At 42.4% G+C, this 20,000-nt stretch overlaps 1 protein-coding gene across 2 annotated transcripts in view; it reads right to left on the reverse strand.

Moving 5' to 3' along the window:
- Positions 1–20,000, reverse strand: part of tafa5a (TAFA chemokine like family member 5a) — a gene marked incomplete at its 5' end in the record, with an annotated part of 180,839 nt that overhangs the window by 55,646 nt on the left and 105,193 nt on the right. For both annotated transcript variants that reach the window (XM_084050066.1, XM_084050065.1), the window contains one exon: positions 12,997–13,146. In XM_084050066.1, coding sequence (XP_083906192.1) covers positions 12,997–13,146 — 150 coding nt within the window. The remainder of the gene's footprint in view (positions 1–12,996; positions 13,147–20,000) is intronic.

A 20,000-nucleotide genomic window follows, 5' to 3' on the forward strand; every position in this document is an offset into this window, starting at 1 on the left:
GCTTGTAGATCTGCTATTTGTGAATAGCCAACATATAAATGGGGTCCTTGGGGGTCCCTCCAAGTGGAACCCCGGACCCACTTTGAGAACCAGTGTCTTAGGTTGACGCAAAGAAAGGGAACACCATTTATTAGGCCGACTCGTGCCCCCCGGCAACTGAGAACAACCCCCCCCCCCCCCCCCCCGAAAAAGAAAAAAAAACGGATGAAAGAAGAACGTGGCTGAAAGCCATTAGTGGAATGTGTTGAATGTAAGAGCCTTTCACGGCACATTCTCGTGTGCTTATCAAGCACTTCTCAAAACATAAAAGCAACTTGCAGTGGCCTCCTTCCTCTCCGACCCAGATAATTACCAAATAAAAGACACACACACACACACACACACACACACACACACACACACACACCACACACACACACACCACACACACACACAACACACACACACACACACACACACACACACACACACACACACACACACAGAGAGAGAGAAGAGAGAGAGAGAGAGAGAGAGAGAGCGAGAAGAGCACAATAATAGGGCATCAATAACCCGTGACGTTAATCACAACTCGGAACCAGGGAACACCTGGGCCCACTTCATCACCGCACCGCTCCCACCCAGATTGATGACGGTGTGGATCCAGGTACAACCGGTTCTGGGCAGAAGGGCTACGTGGGTAATGCAGTTCTATTAACGCTTAAGACCGGGGACGAATCTGTTTCGTTTTTATATTCCGTCGGCTATTGTAGATTTGCTATTTTTGAATAGCCCAAAGTACGAAATAATGGTTACATAATGGTTTACACTAGATTGCGTTCCCGGTTTCAATGGGTTAACAGAGAGAGAGAACAGAGAGAACAGAGAGAGAGAGAGAGAGAGAGAGAGAGAGAGAGAGAGGAGAGAGAGAGAGAGAGAGAGAGAGAGAGAGAGAGAGAGAGAGAGAGAGAGAGAGAGAGAGAGAGAGAGAGAGAGATGGGGGGGGGGGGGGGGGCAGAAACCTTGTATCTCCATTTGTGTTTTTTTTCCCACACATGAACAGCCTATTTTATACATCAGTGTCACACAAAAGTAGCGAGAATAGCCACAAGCCCACAGAGCACTGCTTATTGAGAGCTATTTTTAAAAGGAAAGAAGAAATACAAAAATATGACATGCCCAAAATATGGATGCCAGTTTTAAAGTGTCTGTCTGTCGGTTTTATAAATATATCACCCCAGAATCATAACAGGGTCTAAATAACTATACTGTAGGCCTACATTGGGATCCAGTGGAACACGTTCTTTTACCATGAAGAAAGTGAAGATTTTGGAGATACAATACACTACACTGGCTCCCGGTTGTTTTTAGGATTGATTTTAACATTATTTTACTAGTTTATAAAGCTCTAAATGGTCTGGCACCTTCCTACCTCTATGACTGCCTAGAGAGATATGTTCCAAACCGGCCCTCAGGTCTTCAAGTGCTGACCTACTCGAGGTGCCTACAATGACATACAGTATAACAAATACGGTGAAGCAGCATTCTGCTTCTACGGACCGACTGCGTGGAATAAACTCCCATTACACCTAAGACAGGCAGCCTCTGTGGATAGCTTTAAAGCACAGCTCAAGATCTACTTCTTCACTCTTGCTTTTAGCTGATTCTTTGGTTGATTTTTAAGTCTCTGTGTTGTTACCCATGTCCTCACTGTATTGCCTGATTCACTGCCTTTTGATATTATTTTAATGTTGTTTTATGCTCTTTTTTGCTTTATTGTTAAATTGGCTGTAACTGTAATTGTATTCTTTCTCTGTATAGCACTTTGAGCATTTGCATTTCATGTCATGACAGGTGCTATACAAATAAAGTTTATTAATATTATTATTATTAACAGTTTCTGCTCAACAGCGACGATGGCAGCCTGTCTGGTATGACGACATCAAGCCATATCATCCAAGACATTACATATTCAGTGTGAGAGTAAGCATACAGCATGATGACTGGTGCATACAGTACATACGGGTGCATTTCTCCTTTCCGACATGTCGCCTTTCCGACGTTGACGAACCCTATACCTAACCCTAACCCTAACCCTAACCGCACGCGGAAGCCACTAGTCGGAGTGGTGAGATGTCGGAATGGAGAGTGAACACCAGTACATACAACCGGAAGATACGGCCCATACATGCCTGACACTTTGCCCACTCTAAATGTTAATCCAGCCTATACGCGATATGCTGCTAGACCAGCTATTTTCACATTGTTATTGCTTTTATTGTATTATTTGAAATAGGGCTTAAGTGGTTATTTCATATAATGTACTTTTTTTCTTTTCTCTTAGAAATGTAGGGGAGTCAAAACCATCAAAAAATACAAATAAAGTACAGGTACTCAAAAGACATTTAGTTACAGTACCCTAAATGTGCTTAATTAACTTAACCCATTAAGACCTGGAACTGTGTCATTTTTAGATTCAAGCTAAAAAGCATGATTTTACACTTTGGGCTATTTTTGAAAATTCGTGAAAATGTGTGCACATCTTTGAATATATATATATATTTTTAAAGCGAACATTTTTAACTCAAATCTTTGCTTCTGGGGGGTCCCTGGAACAACATATTTTGATGGGGGTCCGCGGCAAAATACATATCATTTTGGGGGTCCTTGACATGAAAAAGATTGAGCACCACTGATATAGAAACATACGTTTTTCAGAAACCTGTTGGGATTTAGGAGACACGTAGAATCGGCTTCAGGTCTCAATGGGTTAAATGAATTGAAGTTAATTAATCTAAGTTAATTATAACTGTTAATAACCGGCATTTGGGAAAACTACAGTGGGTTAAATGTTACAGGGTTGATTACTGCTTGGTCTGAAGCAGTAAACACATTGTGGAATAGCGTTATGAGTTGAAAGGTTTCTCTGTTCAAATTGGATCGTTCATTATTCATTAATTCATTCCAGAAACGTGCCAGTTTTGCTATAAATAGCATTGAAATCACAATTAAAATTGAACTCTCGTTAAATATTAGATATTATATATTACGCCCACATGTTTAGTTCAATGTTTATTGACCCGGTAAGTTATCTGTCAATTTATCCATTTGTAACTCTGGGAGTGTACCAGTGGTGGAGAAAGTACTCAAATGTTTTACTTAAGTAAAAAAAAAAGACTGCGATGTAGAAGTACTCTGTTACAAGTAAAAGTCCGGAATTAAAAATGCACTTGAGTAAAAGTACAGAAGTATTGGAATCAAAATGTACTTAAAGTACCAAAAATGTTTGAAAATAGCAGATCTACAGGCTTGTAGATTGTCTATTAAAATAGGGCTAAAGTGGTTAATGTATGTTTTATAATATAATGATTTATATCTGCAAAGTAACTGGTAACTAAAGCTGTCAAATAATTGTAGTGGAGTAAAAGTACTATATTTGCCTCTGAGATGTAATGGAGTAGAAGTAAAAGTACTGACAACTGGAAATACTCAAGTAAAGTAAAAAAATACCTCAAAACTGTACTTAAGTACAGTTTGAGTAAATGTACTTAGTTACTTTACACCACTGTGTTGAGTGTCCACACACCAAATGGACCAGTAAAAAGGCTGTATTGGTTTACACGTCGTACCCTCTCACAGTGTTGAAGTAACACTATGGGTTTGACTGTGTAGAAACACAACAAGGCGAGGTTAATGGGGTACGACTGCTCTGTTGTAACCGGCACAGAATAAAAGGCTGTAGACGCGGGGCGGCGCGCGTTTGCATTATCTTTATGCTAATGTGCTGCTGGAACCACACGTCAGTTAGCTTAGCCACCCTACAGGGCCAACATACAGGGGCCAGGGCTCAGTGGCGTGCACAGACATTTTGAGGGGCAGGTGCTCAAGTAAATTATACTTTTTTATGTCGACTTGGTCTGCTCTTTTTTCCCTCTACACCTATACCTCTTTGCCAAAAATAGCCGATCTACAAGCCCACAACGCCTCGCGCTGCGAGGCGTTGTGGGCTTGTAGATCGGCTATTTTTGTCTAAAGTTCTCCACAGAAAAGGGATGCTAGGTTTTGAGTGGTTATGGTAAAAAGAAAAAATCACACCTGTGTGAAGGTAGCGGCGCCTTTGATATATTTTGTCATAGATATGTGTTTCTACTAGAGAAACAATATTAAATCTCTGTAAATTTATTTCAAGGCTTCCAGTGGCACTAAATAGTGCCATTGGAAGCGAATCACCAAATGCATTCCAAGGTAAGTGGCAAAAACTGATCTGTCATAGCTGATAGAGTGGGTACCTAAAAAGGAAATAAAAAATAAACCTTGTGTATACATGTGGTACCAGAAAGATATTTATGTTTTATGAAATAATGTATACAATTTATAAGCCGTACCCAGAGTCTTTATATTGACCTTAGTGTTATTAGCAAAGCATCGTGGTCTTTTGCTGTGTAGTATGAACTGTACAGAGATGGATGTGCAGTGACTTGTCCGTTGTTTCGGAAGTACGCGTGGTCTATGTGTCCTCCCTCAAAGTGGGTTGCTTCTTGTATGAGTTGAGTGAAGCCTAGTTTCTGAAGAGATTCTGATACGTGGTTGTTGGGGTTTTCACCAAGGCATATGTTTAGATCACCGCATATCAGAGTTGTTTTGATTGGGTCGATTAACTGTGTCAAATTCTGGATCGAGGATGTATGTCCTTTGCTTTTGTAGACACTGATTATTATGTCTATGTCTGGCTAATCCCTTGCCATGTCCAATACTGTTTAGATGGAGTGAAAACCCATCAATCTGCAGAGATGGGACATAGTTGTTGTGTGTGAGCCATGTTTCACTGAGGCATATAATGACATCATAGTGATGTCATGAATAGTAACATAGTGATGTCATGAATAGTGACCAATCAGAACGTTGACGGACCTGACCAATCAGAACGTTGACGGACCTGACCAATCAGAACCTTGGCGAGCCTGACCAATCAGAACGTTGACGGACCTGACCAATCAGAACCTTGGCGAGCCTGACCAATCAGAACGTTGACGGACCTGACCAATCAGAACCTTGGCGAGCCTGACCAATCAGAACGTTGACGCAAAAGCCAGGTATAGAGGGCTAATATCCGCTCTATACCTAAAAGTATAGAGCGGCTAGCGCCGCTAAAAAAATCATATCACATAAAGATTTGGCGGACCCCCTGTAGTAACTCTGAGGACCCCCTAGGGGTCCCGGACCCCCTGTTGAAGACCCCTGATGTAAACTGAACTCAAAAGGGCACTTCTGGTCAAGAGGGCAAAGGGCAGGTGCTCTAGCACCACCTAGAGTCTATCTGTGCACGTCCCTGCCAGGGCTGTCTTTGTTTTATAGATTTCAGCGTGTCATGCTGAAAAAAAGAAAGAAAAAAAAGACAGCCGACACAATATCTTGTTATGTTTTTGTTCTCTCTCTGTGTGTGTGTGTGTGTGTGTGTGTGTGTGTGTGTGTGTGTGTGTGTGTGTGTGTGTGTGTGTGTGTGTGTGTGTGTGTGTGTGTGTGTGTGTGTGTGTGTGTGTGTGTGTGTGTGTGTGTGTGCTGTGTGTGTGTGTGTGTGTGTGTGTGTGTGTGTGTGTGTGTGTGTGTGTGTGTGTGTGTGTGCACGCGCGCGTCCGTGCGCGTGCATGTGTGTGTGTGTGTAAATCCACTGAGAACATTCTTTGATACAACTGGCTTTGGAGAGATAACTAATTAAGGTTCCGGAAACAAACCCAAGAACATAATAATACGGAGCAACTCGTTCCCGGGCTTTCATTAAATCGTGTTCTTCTCACTATCTTGGGGGAAGGTTATACTCCTAGTTTTTTACCAGCAATACCACTATGCAGAAATACTCGGCTACAAAGACCTGTATTCAAGACTTTACTTGAGTGAATGTAGCCTACAAAAGTATTGGCCTGAAAATATACTCGATGTACCAAAAGAAAAAGTGCTCACTACTTCGCAACACAGCTTGTAGATCAGCTATTTTCAAACAGCTGAAGTATAAAATAGGGTTAGGGTTTATAATACTAACTGGCCTGTTGTTCATGTGTATCTTGTCTTTTGCTTATAGGCATGTCCAGGCTTGGGCGTGCTGTTTCTTTCTGTCAGACCCATGTTTGACCTTTATGACAAGCAGTGGTGGAAAAAAGTAATCAAATGTTTTACTTAAGTAAAAGTATCAATACTGCAATGTAGAAGTACTCTGTTACAAGTAAAAGTCCCGAATTCAAAATTGACTTGAGTTAAAGTACAAAGGTATTGGTATCAAAATGTACTTAAAGTACCTAGAGTAAGAGTGGTCGCTGTGGTCCGCTCCGGTCCACAGGCCGGCCGTACAGCGTAGTGCAACCCAGGGAGACACTCAACACCTCACACACACACACACACACACACACACACACACACACACACACACACACACACACACACACACACACACACACACACACACACACACACACACACACACACACACACACACACACACACACACACACAGTAAAAGTCCCGGATTCAAAATTGACTTGAGTAAAAGTACAAAGGTATTGGTATCAAAATGTACTTAAAGTACCAAAAGTAAAAGTACTACAATGTTTGAAAATAGCAGATCTACAAGCTCACAACGCGTCGCGATGCGACACGTTGTGAGCTTGTAGATCTGCTATGTTCAAATAGCCTATGTATAAAATAGGGCTAAGAGTGGTTAATGTGTGTTTTATAATGTAATGATTTACTGCAATCTGCAAAGTAACTAGTAACTAACGTTTTGAAATAATTGTAGTGGAGTAAAAGTACAATATTTGCCACCTGAGATGTAGTGGAGTAGAAGTAAAAGTACTGATAATTGTAAACACTCCAGTAAAGTAAAAGTGCCTCAAAATTGTACTTAACTACAGTACTTGGGTAAATGTACTTAGTTACTTTACACCACTGATGATAAGGGTAGGCAAGGTAAGCCTTGGGAGACTATATTGATTAACTATATTGTCTAGACATTATAAGAGGCTATACGTGCCAATGATGTGTTTTGTAAGTTTAGTTAGTGTAGTAAGTTAGGTTAGATTTGTTTTGGTTATTCCATCACTTAGTGTTAGATTATTTAGGTTAGCGTTAAACCCCTGAGGTAGGTTAGAGGTGGTATATTTTTGGTAATACCTGGCACTGCCCTGCCTCCCTCTGTCCTGGTCATTGTTCAATTAAATCGTTTGTTAAAAATCACTTCATGAAAATAAATTCATTTCTTTGCACCTTCCCACCGTGTTGTGTTAGTCCCTGTGCCCTAGACCAGTGGTTTCCAACCTTTTTCATGCCAAGGACCCCTAAAATTGATATACATTTGGCCGCGGACCCCCATTTAAAAATGTTTTGTGCCAGGGACCCCCAGCAGCAAAGATAGCAGTTAATTCTCGCTTTAAAAAAATATAAATATTCAAGGATGTGCACACTTTTTCAAGGTTTTTCAAAAAATAGCAGATCTACAAGCTCATAGCGCGGCACTCGGTGCCGCGCTATGAGCTTGTATATCTGCTATTTTTGAATAGCCAAAGCTAAGTGGTTAAAAATTATTGTGACGCTTATGTTGACTAATTTTGCTGGGGACCCCCTGCTACCCCCCCCCCCCCCCCCCCAAGGACCCCGGACCACTGGTTGAAAACACCTGCCCTGGACTTGTCACGGTCGTAACAAGCACAGATTCTAGCTGTGCACTAGTGGTGCTGCGTTTTGCTCCCCCTCCCCCCACGACCTCCTTGACACGAATCCCTCGAGTTTCATGCAAATTCTCTACGAGTTCTTTGCTTATTTCCCTTGTCGTCTTGCAAGGGAAAAAAAAACTAAAACAAGTGAGTTGTAGTTTTTTTTTTGTGTGTGAGTGAAACAGTGGCCAAATTCAGCTCTCTGGCTTCAGTTGTGACTGACTGGAGGATGACAGAGTTGGAATGAAACCAACACCCTTGACAGTGTCTGCTATAGTGCGCAATGCACATTACCATAGTACTGGGAGAGAGAGAGAGCAAGGAAGGGAACTAGCTGTGTTGTTGATTAGATATCCAACTGAAAAGGTGACACTTCCTCTGACAAAATGATTAGACAGACAGACAGACAGACAGACAGACAGACAGACAGACAGATAGATATCAATTGATGGCAAATGTGAACAAAAGATTATGTCAACCACCAATTCACACTGTAAATTGTGACGATTGTGATTCTAGTACATTTCTAGTACACTCAAAAGTAAATCAAAAAGTAAAGAAAAAAATTGTCATGCCCATTTTAGTGTTTCTCTTAATGAATACCATCTCCCGCATATCAGTCATGACCAGCTTGCCTCTACAAGAAATCAGGATTAAAGCCAGAACTGAACCCTGGATCAACTCAGATCTTTTAACAGCCATTGAATCAAGAAATGAACAAGTTTTTTTTTTAAATTAATTATAGAAAATCTAGGGATGATCAGTCATTCAGGGAATTAAAATAAACGCAGGAACGAGGCCAACCGTATTACAAAGAAAGCCAAAAAACTGAGAAATAACAGAGAATGAAAATAAGCACCAAAGAATTGTGGAAATCACTAAATCAGCTTTAAGATGCAATAGCAAACTCAGGACAAAAACTCACAACCTAAATCTGGATATCGGAGGCACAGTTATCCATGACCAAATTAAACTAAATACTGCAGCTATTTAAATACAGCTGACATGCTGGTAAAAACAAGGGGGAAATGTTAGGCTACTTAAACACTTAAACCAAAGCATCCGTTTTGTGGGGAAAGCTTTTGCTGAAAATAGCCGATCGACAAGCTCACAACGCGTTGCAACGCAACGCGTTGTGAGCTTGTCGATCAGCCATTTTCAGCAAAAGCTTTCCCCACAATAACAGAAAACAGAAAATACACTAGTATATGGAGCCCTGAGGGACCTTAAACCATATACTGGTCATCATGACAACCTTCCCTCCAGATTTCTGAGAGATTCAGCCAAAAAGTCACATTACTCCTTTAATGACTCATAAAACCATTAAACTAACAAAAGTAACCAACGAAAAGGGAAGCAAACTAGATCCCAGCCACCATCCTGTTTCCATTCTGTGGTCAATATGTAAGAACATGTAAAGGGTTCTATAATGGTGAAATAGAATATTACTAGTCATCTCAGAATCTGCCGTTCCAATCGTTCCAATTTCAAATCTGGTTTTAGAAAACCTCATTGGACAGAAACATGTCTGCTTTGCCTGACCGATTATATTAGGATATAAGTAGATATTGGAAGGTTTTGCGGCAGGGTTATGCTGACCCGCAAAAAGCTTTTGACACAGTAAATCATGATATTCTTTTGCAAAAAACTCAGGGCTTTGGGTTTTGACAGTGCATCTGTTCAGTGGGTGAGGTCTTATTTAAAGGGGCAGAGAACAAATAAATGGCACCATGTCCTCACTGCCCAACCACTAATATGTGGGGTCCCACTACGGAGCATCTTAGCTCCACTCCTCTTTTTTAACGTTGATGATTTGAAGTCAGCCTGTGATTGTAATTATTAATATTATTTATTTATTTTTTGTTGACGACGCAGCACTGGCCTCTCACCAGAAGAAATCTGAGGTTGAAACATTACTTAGTAATGAACTCTAAAAAATAAAAAATACCCTGGTTTCAGTGTGCTAGTACTGTAGGTCAAGGGTTCCCAAAGTTAGGGTCGGAACACTGACGGTGGGGTCACAAAATGATTTTGGGTCATGAAAAATATATATTAAAAAAAAAAAAACAGAATGAAAGATATACAATCTAAAAATGTTTACAAATAGTACATTTTACCCATCTCATTTGGTACTGTAAATGTGATTGATTGAATTCAATAGGCGTTTATTATTAGCAGTACAAGTAGCCTACAGTCAAAGGTCATACTAAAATGCACACCGAACGTGCACGTTTATGTGCATAAATTACCTCCAGGTTAGGTGGGGTCAATGGCCGCATTATTTTGGGGTCGCAGGCTGAAAAGTTTGGGAACCCATTCTGTAGGTCATTGCTTCTCAAAGTGGGGTCCGGGGACCCCCAGGGGTCCTTGAGGGAGTTCCAGGGGGTCCCCAGCTAAATGATAGATTAGGCACCAAAGGGACCCTTGTGGGTCTGTAACTCTGAGAGTGTACAAATGGAACCAAATGGACCCGTTACATTGACATACATTGACGTACATTGACATAGATTTGACAATATAAATTGTGGTCCAAGTGATAGAAATGCCATTAAATGGGGGTCTGTAGCCCTAATGCATGTCAAACTGGGGGTCCTTGAAATTAAAATGGTTGAGAATCACTGCTAGAGCCGTAAAAAAAATCTTCTCTTATGGGGGTCCCTGGCATATCTTTTGAAATGGGGGTCCGCGGGCTAATAAGTGTCAATTTGGGGGTCCTTAACATGAAAAAGTTTGAGAACCACTGCTGTAGGGGACTCTGACAGCTATGGAAGAAGGTATTTATACTTAGGCTGCATTTAAGACAATAAAAAAATCGGGATAGAGTATAGCTCTAAAAGTAATCTCAAAGGTCAACCAAAAAAATATAACTTTCTAGCCAGAATATCCACATTTATTGACAAAGGTGCATTGAAAATTTTGGCAGTGGCCCTCATTCAGTGTCATTTTTGATTATGCCTGCACAACCTGGCACAATAGTATCCCTATGATCCTAAAAAATAAATTGCAGACCTCTCAAAATAAATGAGTTAGGTTGGTCCACAGGCTCCAGAACTCATCTCCTGCCCGACTCATTTCAGCAGCCTCGGTTGGCTCAGAGTTTCTTTTATCAAAATGTGCACATGGTTCACAGAACTGTAAACAATGCGGCTCCCAAATATTTATGCAATAACCTTTCCAGGGTTAGTGATATTCATACTGTAGCTACTCTACCAGAGGTGCCTCCACGGACTTCGTTCCATGCAGACTGAAAAGCTGTACAGGCTTATTTTTTTGTGTGGCATCCTTTTGACCAAATGTGTGCAATTAAAAAAAGACCATACAAGGGCAACCGCCGGGCCGGGGGGCCACAAACGGCCCCACCTTCACTTAATGCGGCCCACAGCCCGTTAATATCGGAATACTTGATTTCAGCTGTTACAATTCCAAACATGCAAACATGACCCGCTTTAATTACTCCAGTCTATAGCAGTAGCTTAATGATTAGTATAAAGATTTCCCTTCTTATGTCCAACGTATTTGTATTTAAGTTCATAAAGTTAACATAAGTATAACTAAATGCATTTGAAATTAAACGGTGCGACGCGTTTTGAGCTTGTAGATCTGCTATTTGTGCTACTTCTGTGTGATATAGAATGACGAAGTACAGATTTCATTTACGAAAAAAGAAAACATTCTGTAAAGCCTCACTGTCATTTCCTTGGGCTGTACTTCCAACACATTCCAGTACTCCCAGTCTTGCCCAGCGTGGCAGTGCATACTGCATAGTACAACTAGCCTGAGCCTGGGCATGGAGTTTAGGATTCCTGAACAGCTCTATGAAGTGTAAAGGACAGCGTGAGCTACGAGGCCTCAGCCATGATTGAGGGAGACTCGACTCCGGGGCCGATTGGTGTGCAAGGGAGCCGAGTGACACCGTTTCCCGCTACGCTGTGGTCCGCTCCGGTCCACAGGCCGGCCGTACAGCCTAGTGCAACCCAGGGAGACACTCAATACCTCAGGCTTCAGCCCCCCATCTGTCTCCTCATGCCCCCACCCCCAAACACACGCACGCACACACACACACACACACACACACACACACACACACACACACACACTCCTGTGGAAAGTCCACAGCCCCTCAGCCTGTCCTCCAGACAGCTTTTTGTGCGTGTGCACGTGTCTCTGTGTGTGTGTGTGTGTGTGTGTGTGTGTGTGTGTGTGTGTGTGTGTGTGTGTGTGTGTGTGTGTGTGTGTGTGTGTGTGTGTGTGTGTGTGTGTGTGTGTGTGTGTGTGTGTGTGTGTGTGTGTGAGCGTGCGGATGTGTGTGCATGCACGCATAAACACACGCTCAACACAAAAAGAGACCGAAGGGGGAGACAGAAAGAGAGAGAGAGAGAGAGAGAGAGAGAGAGAGAGAGAAAGAAAGAGAAAGAGAAAGAGAAAGAGAAAGAGAGAGAGAGAGAGAGAGAGAGAGAGACAGAGACAGAGAAAGAGAGAGAGAGAGAGAGAGAGGCCAACAGAATGACAACAGAGAGAGGGAGCCACATTACAGATTCACACAGGAACATCGGCTTCAGCCCCCATGGGTCCTTGTGGATGGAGCTGCAGTATAGCGGCTAGCTAGCTAGCTAACTGGCTCCTGGCGTGACATGTTGGTCCCCAGTAGACCCCTCCCTCCCTGGATCAAACCAATGGGCTGATAGCGTCATGATTGGAACTCTGGTGCCGTCTAACAGCCCAGAGCCCGACACACACACACACACACACACTGACCGCTGTCTGTATCACTGGAGCCGCCCGGCCATGCTGAACACACAGGGCTACCCAGGGAGCTATAGAGCACCAAAGTCTGACGTCATTTACACATCCTAGGTTTGTCTGCCTGGTTGGTGGTTTTCCACCCCCAACACTTTTAAACACATTTCTTTGTGTCTTCATTTCCTTCAGTAAGTCTAACTCTCAAGACACAGTAGGCTATGCCACAAAAAAATGTGTTTGTTCATGTTTGAGCGTGTGGACTGAATTCAAAAGCGAAAAGAAATAGGGTGGCCCCTTTTTTAAAGTGGAAACCTCTTATGTCCCAAAACTGTTTAGAGCTTGTAGATCTGCTACTTTTGATACTTCCGTGTGACGCTGCAGTATGATCAAGTAGGGCGTTACTTTACGATAAAACACAAAACGTAGAATATGGAGATCTGAGGTTTCTGCTCGACAGCAACAATATAAATCAAAAACTGCCAACTTTTCAGGATTCATATAAAAAGAAAGACAGCACAAGTAGCAGATCTACAAGCTCAAAACGTTAGAATGTGGAGAAATCTGTCAGCCATCTTACCTTCCACACAGGCTGGCCTGGCTCTCGTGGTCCCGGCGATCTGGCCCTTCTTACAGGCACAGCGGGCGGTCTGTCTGGCGACGGTCCGCCGAGGTTGGCTGCTGTCCCTGTCCAGCGTCACGATCTCACACGTCCCCGCCGCCAACTGGCCTGCAAGTCACAACACACCAACACAATAAGTCACAACACACAAAAACAATAAGTCACTACACACCAACACAATAAGTCACAACACACCAACACAATAAGTCACAACACACCAACACAATAAGTCACTACACACAAAAACAATAAGTCACAACACACCAACACAATAAGTCACAACACACCAACACAATAAGTCACAACACACCAACACAATAAGTCACTACACACCAACACAATAAGTCACTACACACCAACACAATAAGTCACAACACACCAACACAATAAGTCACAACACACCAACACAATAAGTCACAACACACCAACACAATAAGTCACAACACACCAACACAATAAGTCACTACACACCAACACAATAAGTCACAACACACCAACACAATAAGTCACAACACACCAACACAATAAGTCACTACACACCAACACAATAAGTCACTACACACCAACACAATAAGTCACAACACACCAACACAATAAGTCACTACACACCAAAACAATAAGTCACTACACACCAACACAATAAGTCACTACACACCAACACAATAAGTCACTACACACCAACACAATAAGTCACAACACACCAACACAATAAGTCACTACACACCAACACAATAAGTCACTACACACCAACACAATTACTATTACTACAATTACTACTACAACCTATTACTTGCCAAGTGTGTGGATTACAGTATGTTGGAGAGACAAGCAACTCCATAGCAATTAGAATAAGCCAACACAGGTACACCATTAATAATGAAAAAGATACCCATTTATTAATTGTTCAACACTTTATGACACATGGGATTGATGCCATAAAAGTATGCGGCCTATAATGACCGCTGGACAATTGGGCAGAGAAGATTCCATGAAAAAGAATGGATTACAAGACTTAGCACAAAATATCCAGGAGGCCTAAACTTCTAAACTGCCCAAAATAACTGAAACTATCCACATATTCTTACTAAACTAAACAATAGAGTTGATCACCTACATCAACCACAGAGCTGAGGGGGAGATCTCATTGTTGAGCTAATGAGAATATCAATGAAGGCACATTGATACCAAGAGCCATCAACATTTGGACCATCAACAGGGAGCTAATTGTCTTCCAAATTGGAGGTGTGAACATCAGAACTGTGGATATGCTAACTTGTTTCCAAAACTGTATCCCTTCAGTATCTACCCCATAGTCCTAAAATATAGTGTAAACACATCCTTAAATGGAATTAGGAAATAGTTTTAATCCGAGGGTATGCGGTTACCCTGACTCAGAGATTAGACGCCTCTGCCCTGCACAGTCTAATAGAAAGAACAAAGCTTTAAAAAATAAGTCTGCCTCATCCAGGCAGTTGGCCAGGAGCCACTTTGAGTGGTAGTTGGGATAAACGCAGTCAGTGGAGCAAACGCAGTCCGCACCAATAATATTTACGATTCTGTCCCTATCGGTACATAACTCGGACGGCGCTGAGTCGACTAGCAGCCCATCGGCTGGTCGACGCGGGCACTCGCGCCTGGAGGCGCTCGGGCGCGTCTCCTCAGCCTCAAGGTCTGCTGAGTCGGCGCGCCTCTGTCATGGCCTATAACTTATAATTATAAATTATAGTGAAAACACATTCTTAAATGGAATTAAGAAATGGTTTTACCTCTAGTCTAGGTAAACTTAATTAATTGCAAAACATGACACCCCTTATTCAAAACAGATGGCGAATGCATTCTTCTCTTTATAGGGCCTACACAGGTAATCAAATTGCCTGCGAGACCTTTATGAATTGAACCTCACAGTCAGCAGTCAGTCAGTCAGTTGACAATCTGGGAACTATTCGCCAAATAAAAAGGAAAAACAGCACCCTCTGCTGTTTTTTACTTATTCACTTGGCTCTGGGCGGAGCTGAACAAACGACCCATGCTCAGGGAAACCAGGGGTTTTGGTCTGCCTTCAGCCTTTCACTTCCGGTGGTGCGACTATGTTTTCATTCCCACTAACAATATTTCTACACAGAACACTAACACCTCTTCTCCCAAAGAACATGGATAGTTTTGGCTATAAGCCCACTTGTTTCTATGATGAAAGAGCAATTTAAAATGTTACTAACTTTCCGTGGTTTTGTCGGCTTCGAGGGCGCTATTGTTAAATGAGTTTAGGTTTGTTTCCAGTGGGGAACGAACGGCACACACGTAAATCACGCCCACTACATTTGATTGGGTAAAGTGCGGCCTGCTTCCTGATCTGATGGCACGCCCACTTGTAGCCACGACAGATTCAAACGCAGAGCAGAATCTGTTCTTGAGAGATTAATCAATTGACAACGCCAAAAAAGTTATTTGAAGCAGATGGTGGCACTGATTGTACACTAGATGCCGTCTTCACTGTAATTCAGACATTTTCGTTTGCAATTACCTCTCAACGTTGGGAGAGAGAAACAAGGGACAGGAAACCAACGGAATGCAGCTTTAATACGACTACCTGCCGCTGCGTCCATTACCGCGTCAACCTCTTATCGGGACCAGACTCCATTAACCCATTAAGACCGGGAACGCATCTGTGTCATTTCTTAGATTTCTGTGGCTATTCAAAAATAGCAGATATGGCTCGTAGCGCGGCACCGAGTGCCGCGCTACGAGCTTGTAGATCTGCTATTTTTTTTTTTATCCTGAAAATGTGTGCAAATCTTTGAATATATGTATTTTTTAAAGCCAACATTTCTAATTCAAATCTTTGCTTCTGGGGGATTCTACAAAATGTCTTCTAAATACCAGCAGTTTTTGGAAAACAGTTATGTTGCTATCAGTGGTGCTCACAGTTTTTTTCATGTCAAGGACCCCCAAAATTCTATGCATTCGGCCGCGGACCCCCATCTCAAAATATTTTGTTTCAAAGACCCCCCCAGAAGGAAAGGTTTGAGTTAAAAATGTTTGCTTTAAATATATATATTCAATGATTTGCACACATTTTCACGATTTTTCAAAAATAGCAGATCTACAATTCATATGAGTTTTGTAGATCTGCTATTTTTGAATAGCCACAGTAATCTAAAAATGACACACAGATGCGTTGCCGGTCTTAATGGGTTAAGGCAAGCGCACTCATTAAACCACGAGCGGTAAAAGCATGCATACTGATGAACCGTTTAATTGCTGGCCCCACATTTCTCCGGCTGGATTCGGTGCAGTGACCTTTTTGCCCTCCTACTGGGGTTTGCCACCCCCCCCCCCCAACCCCCGGCCCCGCTTTGCCGCTGACAAATTAACCTCTATCTATGTGGGGGGGGGGGGGGGGGGGGGGGGGCAGACCCGCAGTCATCCCGGGACGGGCTTATCAGGGCCATAATTGTGATTGGCACGGGGACGGAAGTCGTGATTAAATCTGGGGGGGCTTAAGTCGTGCTGCACCTCGGTGGCCGGCTTAATGAAGTGAGCCTTTGCCGAGGTCAGGGCCGGGGTAATGGGGATCTGTCACACCGCTCCACGCCGCCGTTCAAAATCCTGAGCGCTCGTTTGACTCTGAGAGTGTTACTAACGGACCCGACTATAGGGTCCGTTTGAGATACTCTCGGAGTTGAACGAGCACTCGGGATTTTATGGTGAAATTAACACGCTTGCTTGTCTGTATGGTGTTTAGCCGCGGAGGACATTGAATGTGTGTGTGCGTGTGTGTGTGTGTGTGTGTGTGTGTGTGTGTGTGTGTGTGTGTGTGTGTGTGTGTGTGTGTGTGTGTGTGTGTGTATGTGTGTGTGTCTGTCTGTAGTCCGAGCAGTGTTGATTTTGTCGACTAAAACTATGACGAAAAATGTCGACTACCTTTTTTCACTGACGAAAACTAAATAAAAACTAAGCTATGATGACTAAAACTAAGACTAAATATATTGACAATTTCGTCAACAAATAAGAACTAGACTAAAATGTCAATGAGGGATCTAGTGGAGAAGAGATCCAGTAGAACTAAAAGACGAGTCATTTTAAATTGGTTGCGCTGGGGTGTTGTCCCCTCTGAAAATAGCTGATCTACAAGCTCACAACGCGTCACGCTGTGACGCGTTGTGAGCTTGTAGATCAGCTATTTTCAGCATGCAACCAAGTGTAAAATCAGCCATTTATGACGCCATCAAGGAACCGCCACAATACATTTTAGTCAACTAAATCAACTGTAGATTTAGTTGACTAAAACTAGACTAACGGTAGAACATTTCAGATGACTAAAATATGACGAAAACCACATTTTATTTTATTTAAAGGCTATGACTAAAACTAAATCAAGTCCGAGTGACGACATGTAGGTACATATAAATGGTGCATTTCTATAGCACTTTTATCCAAAGAGCTTTACATAGATTCACCCATTCACACACACATTCACACATCCATTCACACACACATTCACACACACATTCACACATCCATTCACACACACATTCACACACACATTCACACACACATTCACACACACATTCACACACACATTCACACACACATTCACACACCGATGGAGGAGGAAACCATGCTCATAAGGAACAATTAGTGGTTCAGCGTCTTGCTCAAGGACACTTTGACACCAACTTGTGTACCGTACATGCCGTTACCGTATGTAGTTAAGCGCTTATTAAAACACCTACGCCTAACAAAGAGCCTCACGTTCAAAAAGCCAACGACAGAATCCAACGATGCACAATTAGTAGGGGTGTGCCGATATATCGTCCCGCGATATATCGCGATACGTTTTCGCGACGATATGTATCGTTTTGAAAAAAAAAATATCGTTTTTGAAAAAAAAAAACAAACAATCATAATAATCAGGCATGCAAACGGCCCCGAAGTGAAAAGAGTGACAACATGTTTTTTTTTCGGGTCAGGTGTCATACTATTTGGATTCAAAACGGCTATTGTAGCTGAAAAGCTACAAGTTTGCATGTCTGAATAATGCAAAAACAGAATTATTTGTTTGCATTTTCTTTTTTTCTCCTCCATATATTTTCATAATAAAAAAAGTGCGTATCGTATCGTATCGAAATCGTATCGAAGTTGTGAGCCAAATATCGTATCGTATCGTTTCGTGAAATTAGTGTATCGGCACACCCCTAACAATTAGACAGCACCATTAACTCTTTAACTGCCAGAGTATATACACAATCTACCCCCTTCCCTGCCATAGAATAACATTGCAAAAATAGGTAAAATGTGAATTTTGTCTCCGTTTATTTTTTAACATTGAAGTGAATGGAGCAGAAAATCTTCAAATCGCGTTATCTCCTGCTTCCTTTGTGATAAACCAAAAAATTTAAAGGAAAAAAAAATGTTTTTCTTTTTTTTCTTTTTTTTTTTATCGCGTCCAATCTCGTCGACGGCTGGCTGAGCCATGCGGAAAAAAACGAGAAATCTCGTCAATGGCAGGAAAAGAGTTAATAGAAGGACAATAGGGTGGACGGGGGCATACAAAAAATGGAAAGAGGATTTAAAAACTAAACATGGTAGAGGGATGGATGGGTGGAAATAGCCGTTCTACAACCTCACAACGCGTTGGCTTTCTTATTTTTTTGAAAATGTTTAGATCAGAGGTCTTTGACAAGGGGTCCGGGACCCCTAGGGGGTGGTCGGAGTTACTACAGGGGGTCCGCCAAATCTTTGTGTAATTTGATTTTTTATTTTTTTTTACCTTAACCACTTGAACCCTCGCATCCCTTTTCCTGAGGACAACTTTAGCCAAGCCAACTTTAGCCAAGCTCACAACGCCTCGCGCTGCGAGGCGTTGTGAGCTTGTAGACCGGCTATTTTTGGCAAAGAGGTGTTTGGTGTAGAGGGAATAAAAAGAGCAGACCAAGTAAAAAAAAAAAGCTGAATCGGAAACACAATTTTACAATACAATACAATTACAATATATTACAATACAATATAGAGGGGGTCCCATCTCTCTCTCAGCTATAGGGTCCTTGGCCTGAAAACGTTGAAGACCCCTGGTTTAGATTATTATTATTATTTTATTTTTCTAATCTTTTGAAATAATAATTAAAAAAAACATACTTGTAGGAAGCCGTGACCCATAAACACTGGACTAAGCCTCTCCAAAACGTGGAATGGTGGCATATCAGCCGGACTCGAGTATAAGTGAGTGTTGGCCGTGCAAACACACACACACACACACACACACACACACACACACACACACACACACACACACACACACACACACACACACACACACACACACACACACACACACACACACACACACTCGCCCGGAAACAAACACTCTCAACCAAAGCCTTGCGATCGACCCCCCTCGCTCAGATACCTTGAACCGTTCTATTTCCACATGAGCCACAGATCAATACATTGGATTTGAGGCGTTTAACATCATTCACCTTATTACAGCACCTTGACTTTCAGTCATTCATTTATTTCCGTCAACACACTGCTGATGTCAAAGGGACGTTGAGTCACCTCTCCTGCTCTTGTCTCTCCCTCTCCCTCTCTCTCTCTCTCTGTTGTTATGAGCTGCTGTGACTCAATTACTGCCGGACCAATATCCAGTGAAAGCTGGAGCAGCACAGTGTCTGCGCTCATTCAGAGTCAATCACATTTCCTTTATTGCTCGGGGCCTGGGAAGTTTGCTTTGGTCCTGATCTCCCCCCTGTCAGGAAACTCTTTTTTCAGCGAAACATTTCTTCCTTTTGGACAGGAGTTCTCTCCCTGTCTCATCTTTTCACCAACACCCAGGGCTACAGGGTGCCACGCCACGGATACCACGCTAATTAATTAGAAACAGCAAACATGCATTGTGTTTCACTCTGCTCTGACTTGACAGGGATGTTGCCCAGGCAGGCCTCCTGGCCTGGGTTTGGTGTGTT

The sequence above is a fragment of the Gymnoscopelus microlampas genome, assembly GCF_963454915.1.
Source record: "Gymnoscopelus microlampas genome assembly, chromosome: 23".
Taxonomy (NCBI): Eukaryota; Metazoa; Chordata; class Actinopteri; order Myctophiformes; family Myctophidae; genus Gymnoscopelus; species Gymnoscopelus microlampas.